The 6,000-nt window shown below is 49.2% G+C and overlaps 1 protein-coding gene across 3 annotated transcripts in view; it reads right to left on the bottom strand.

Moving 5' to 3' along the window:
* Nucleotides 1-405: 405 nt before the first annotated feature.
* The window catches only part of DPYSL2 (dihydropyrimidinase like 2), a 125,704-nt gene continuing 120,109 nt past the window's right edge, over nt 406-6,000 (bottom strand). For all 3 annotated transcript variants that reach the window (XM_044224968.1, XM_044224969.1, XM_044224970.1), the window contains exons 12-14: nt 3,831-4,010; nt 2,852-3,017; nt 406-931 (exon numbers count right to left, since the gene is read on the bottom strand). In XM_044224968.1, the coding sequence (XP_044080903.1) occupies nt 840-931; nt 2,852-3,017; nt 3,831-4,010 (438 nt within the window). In that variant the 3' untranslated portion in view covers nt 406-839. The remainder of the gene's footprint in view (nt 932-2,851; nt 3,018-3,830; nt 4,011-6,000) is intronic.

Here is a 6,000-nt window from a genome sequence, read left to right as displayed (position 1 = left end):
GTCTCAGAGAAGAGGGCTGAAGGAAACACCAAGAAAGGAACAGACGTGAGAACAGTCATGAATGAAAAAGCTAGCGAGAGGGAGAGAGAGAGCAGAAAAGATGTTAAGAAAGGAGAAGAGAATCCTCGAGAAATGTAATCTGCAGCAAAATCTAGGCCAAAAGAAAACCTGCCTTTATCAACAATTGACGCAGAAGACGATGGAATGCAATGCGGACATTTTGGAGCCTCTCAGGAGGGACACGGGTCACCCTGAAGCAGCTCAATGGTTACATAATTGCATCATTAGGATGTCCAGTTCAAACCCCTTGTATTAATATTGAATTAGGCGTCCCAATTTAGTATGTAAAAAGAAAAAAAAAAAATTAAAAACCTACTCCCACCCACCCACCCACCCACCCTTCTCCCTAGACCCATGAAGAAAATTTTTCAAAATTTAAAAAGAAAAAGGCAGCTCTGGGCAATTCACTTTATCTTCCCCCCACCCTACCCCCCTCCCCCCATGAAAAGGAAGATGGTAACAAGTACAACAGAGGTTAGAGATGAAAAACGCCCTCGTTGTGATTTGCTTTGTTTCGCATGTCTGAGTGTTGGATGCAGTTCCGTGTATGGGGTTGGTGGGTAGACTTGGGTGTGATATTCCTTAGATGTACAGGGAAGTGGGTGAGCAAAATCAGTGACTCCGGGTGAGGGACGGAGTGCAGGGCCCAAGAGGGAGCCCCGTGAACTGGCTGCCCCACAGTAACTATCACAGGCTCTTAAAAAAAAAGTTAGGAAGGAAGTCTCAGAATGTCCTCAGGTGTCCCATCCCCCATCCCCAAGTAGGCTGCCAGCCGGCCTCTAGCCCAGGCTGGTGATGTTGGCACGGCCACCAGGGGGAGCCACAATGCGCTGGGTGGTGCGGCGGGGAATGTTGTCATCGATCTGAGCACCTGGAGAGGAGACAGGGATGGGGGTCAAAAAGGGTCACATGGGGGGGGGGGGACAGTTACAGGAGTCCCCCCTCTAAACCCAAACAGCACAGCCCAGGAGAAAAAGGACCAGGCCCAGTCTCTGTCCCTCTCCCAAAACCTCACTGCAAGTTTAAACTGCAAAAAAGGGACCTGCCTAAGGTAGCCAAAGAAATCACTGACCCTGTAAAGCAGTCCTTGCAAAAGCTGGTTGGGTCCCTCACTTGAAAGAGTAAAACTGTATATAAAATAACACCATGCTTCAGCTGGAGACTGACTGAGACTGCAGCCTGCCCATGTCCTCATTAGTCAGACTGCGTGGCTTTTCTGAAGGCTTCTACAGCCTTCTCTCTAGCATTTTATTCCCCCAACTCTGTACCTCTGCTGTGTAACCAGGAATAAGAGTGAGGATGCTTCCCTAGATTGGAATGGCCTGGTCAGATAAAAGAGCACAGCCATGATTATGCCCATTTCACTCTGACAAAACTAGTGCTTGTTCTTTACAAAATTTTTTGAAAATTCATAGGTGGCTCAGTTGGTTAAGTGTCTGACTCTTCGTTTCAGCTCAGGTCATGATCATAGGGGTCCTGAGATCAAGCTCCACGGGCTCTGCACTGGATGTGGTGCCTGTTAAGATTCTCTATCTCGGGGCACCTAGGTGGCTCAGTGGGTTAGTCTCTGCCTTCGGCTCAAGTCATGATCTTGAGGTCTTGGGATCGAGCCCTACATCGGGCTCTCTGCTCAGCAGGGAGCCTGCTTCCCTTCCTGTCTCTCTGTCTGCCTCTCTACATACTTGTGATCTCTGTCTGCCAAATAAATAAATAAAATCTTTAAAAAAAAGATTCTCTTTCTCCCTCTCCCTCTGTCCCTCCCCCCTCTAAAAAAATAAAAAACCAAAATAATAAAATTTTTGAAAATTGGTAACCCACAGATGGAATTATACATGGTAACTTTCTGAAACCCAGCATATTTGACAAGGAAAAAAAAACCTATCAGATTAACTGTTTCTTTAATGTCCCATAGAGGGTGGGATACTGATCTGTGGCTCAGGGAGCTTGAAAAGAAGGCTTTTAGCTATAGACCAAATGGAGGAGCACAAGTTTCAAGTAAGGAAGCCTGACAATCTGGACAGCTCACCTTTGCTGACATCACACAAATAACAACTATCAAATGGCTCTGCTGTGAGCACTTTACGTGGATGGTCACTTATTTAACCCTTCTGACAGCCCTACAAGGTAGCTACTACTCTTATACCCATTCTACAGATGAGGGGACTGAGGCATAGCTGTGTCTGGCTATAGAGTCCAACTATTCAAGCTCCAGACCCCACAAGCTGAGCTACCACGATATGCTGCATACATGGGGGCAAAGAGAGCTCTGAAATACCACAACACCCTCTGTTAGGATGGACACGAGACTTTGGAGAAATGTCCTCTGCCTACATCAAGTTCTATATATACAGAGTATGCACATCATGACGTTGTATGTGATGTACACTCACGTCAAGATTCTGAAATGACCCAACTGGTCATTCCGTAGGAATTACATCTCTGGGGATATTAGTATTCCTCATGAGCTTCATTCCTTCCCAGGTCCCCCACCCTTTAACCAAAGCACGCCTTGGAGCACCTGGATGGCTCAGTCGGTTAAGCATCTGCCTTCACCTCAGGTCATGATCCCAGGGTCCTGAGATCGAGATCCACAATGGGCTCCAAGCTCAGTGGGAAGCCTACTTCTACCTCCCCCTCTGCCATTCACTCCACTTGTGCTCTATGGCTCTCTCTCTCTGTCAAATAAATAAATAAAATCTTTGGAGGAACAAAATAAACAAACAAAAACAAGCCTTGCTGGTTCAGCAAGAAAGGTCCTGTGGAACCGGGCCTAACCAGACCATAACCGTACCAGACAAACTGAATCCAGACTGGTGCAGGTTCCGGACAGGTGGGGCCTGCTGCTTGGCAGGAGATGTCTTAGCTGAGGAGGCCGGAGTGACAGTCTTGGGTGTCACAGACACCTCACACACAGGTCCGTCGTACAGGCCACGAGGAACCCCTCTCAGCTCTGCCAGCTGCAAAACACAAGAGCCCCTTGACTCAGGCCACGTTCACAGAGGACATCTCCCAGGCAACTCTCTAAAGGGGGAAGGAACGGCAGTTAGGACAGGCCTGCGAGAGTGGGGATGGAGGGCTCCCCTTATGGACACATACAGTGAGGACAGATGTCAGTGAGGAGCCAGCCCCCACCACTCCAGGCTGAAGTTCCCCCAAGATGGACCATGGGTAGTTGGTTACTCTACAAAAACTGACTAACGTCTCTTACCATTGTCCCTCCCAGGCACTTTAACTTACACCCAAGTTCAAAATTTCTGTGAAGAGATTTAAGCTCACATTCGAGATCACTCTCTCTGTAATTCCTTCACAGCTCTGTCTATTCTCTGCCTCACAGTCCTCAAGTACCAGTGCCTTGAATACACTGTACATCTTCCCTATTCATGACATTCTAACTTCCTTGTCTCCCTTCTTTGACTTCTCAAACTCCTACCTAATCCTCAAAACCCAACTCGAAATGCCCTCTTCCCATGACACTTTTCCCTAGGACTCCAGGCAGTGGCTACCTCCTCTGAACCACTATACATCCCAGCACACACCAGGTCTTACTTCATTCTGGCTGGCTATGGACATACCTGACTCGTCTACTGGTATTCTGTGCTCCAGAAATAAAAAAATCATGTATCCCTTATTCGTGAGCCACCTCTCCTCCATACTCCTCCATACTCCTCCACCTCCTCCTCTCAATATTCTAACTCAAAGTGCTTAGTCGGCCTGTACAGAATTGAACGTAACCCATAACAAAAACAGTTTGTAAGATCAAAGCTACTCACTCTGCTCCTCGCCTTGATACGCTTGTAAACAAAATCAGGGAAGGGCTTCCGGGGGATGTAACGCCCAGAGCCTTCAGTGACATGCAGAGTGCCATCCTCCAGGACGATCTTCCCCTGGCTGATGACCACCAGTGGAGAGCCACGGCACTCCATGCCCTCGAAGATGTTGTACTCGAGAGACTAGGAAGAGAGAGCATGAAAACTTTAGCATACACCCTGCCCAAGATCTCACAGACAAAAGAAAGGTCCTGTCCCGAATACCAACCCCAGCAGGCACTTAATCTTTCTGTCTTCATTTTCCTGTCTAGAATTATCTTTCCCTGCCTCTCAAAACTCTTGAGGGGAAAGCAGCTGAACAGAAAAACTGTGTGGAAAAGCATGAGGGTCTGTAAATGCTACACAAATACAAAGGAAGTGATTCCTTGTATGAGCGGCAGCTTTGTCTTTACTGACTTAAGCACCCATTGGGCTAAAATCCGAAGACGTTCTCTGACCAAGATCTAAATTTTGAAATGGGGCCATCCATGAGCAGGTTTTCCCACTGGCTTTCCTGGTTCTCAATCTGTTAGCAACAAGGTTCAACGGCAGTCCCTGAGAGAAAAGCCTGTGGGAACGTGAGCCAATGCCTTCAATGAAATGTTGACATCTAGTTAACGTCCAGAACCATGAAGCTATCCTTCTAGCTTCAGGCTTTGCAGGGGGACATATCCGGGCTTCCTCTTGGAAGACAGGCGGGATCTTTGCATGCATGTGAGTCTGCTGTTGTAGAAGAAGGCAACAGAAAAGAGGAGGCCCCAGTCCCATCCCCCAGCTTCAATTCACTCCAAGCTCCTTCCCCAGGTTCCACAATGCCCTGCCCTTCTTCCTGCCTGCCCTGTTCCCGGGCACCAATGACTGTGGCTGGAGAATGCACAGGGAAGCTCTCACCAGAGAAAGCAGCATGGCTTTCTGGGGAAAGTCAGACTGGTTATCAGCATTCCGGGGTCAGTCTGTGAAGAGAGAGCTGTAATGGGACAGTGCAGGTCGGGAGAACATTTCTGCCTGGCACAGTGGGCTCAGAAGGATGGGGAAGCCCTGGGCTGGCTTCACAGCTCATGTTCAGTGTCGGAATGCCGTGTTATCGGTTAAAGACAGCAGAAAAAGGCTGTCGGCACTGCCCGAGACCCCAAAGAATCCTCTGGACGTTACCTAAGGAGTGAGGCAGAGACGCACCTGCAGGAGGGAATGGGGGGGGGGCTCCATACACGCACTCTGGGACCAGTGTGTGTGTCCTCAAGTCTGGACTGTCTTTCATCCATTTGAAGACACTCATGCTGGAATCAGCGCGTGTCTCACAGCAATGGAATGAGCTCTGCTGGCGGGCTCTAGCTTGGCTTTTCTCACCGGCCTAGGAGGTGACCATGCTGAGGCCATTTCACATCAATTGCTCAGCCTGACATTTCTGTGGACTGCTGTGGCAGCAGGAATTCACACCACCAACGTGCGGGAGGACCGGCTTGCAGCTCAGCCTCTCAGGAGACATTCTGCCTGCTCGGCTCCCAGTGCCGATGTTTTGAGGCACACAGGATTCTCTGCACTCCCCCTTGTCCGGGGCAGAGTTGCCTCTCAGTTGTCCTATGCGAAGCACAGGCGAGCCCTAAAGGAGTCTCATAGTAGACTCAAAGTGGTGCATCTCCTTTCAAGGTGGTATACAAACTCAGGGAATAGCTTCAAATCAAGGCATCTCAGATTTGGTGAAATCCAGGAGTTGTGTGTGGAACTCTGAAGAGATCACTTGAATCCTGCCTCAGAACTACAGGTTCTCCGTCTGCCTCTCCCCCAAGGCTTACGTGAATATGACAACACGAAAGCAACATACGCGGGTAGATCACACTGTCAGAGTCCTATCATCTCTGACCTCGGACAGGGTGTGTGTCACACTGAGGCCATCAAGCCCCATCTTTTACTCCGCACCTGCATCTACACTCCAACAAGCTCTTCTTGTGCCCTAATGGAGGACTGGCAACCACCCTGGATGTGGGGCCATCCACCTGGGTTCATATCCTGGGTCTGCCATACCCCGGCTGTATGACTTTGGACAAGTCCCTCACAGCTCCTCATCTCCCTGGGATGAAGCCTGCCCCGCAGGACTGATGCCAAGATTCAAGGAAATAAAAGGGACAGAAGCATC

This window comes from Neovison vison, chromosome 11 (assembly GCF_020171115.1).
Source record: "Neovison vison isolate M4711 chromosome 11, ASM_NN_V1, whole genome shotgun sequence".
Taxonomy (NCBI): Eukaryota; Metazoa; Chordata; class Mammalia; order Carnivora; family Mustelidae; genus Neogale; species Neogale vison.
Note: the sequence above shows the minus strand (reverse complement) of the source record. Positions and strands in the feature narration are given on the sequence as shown.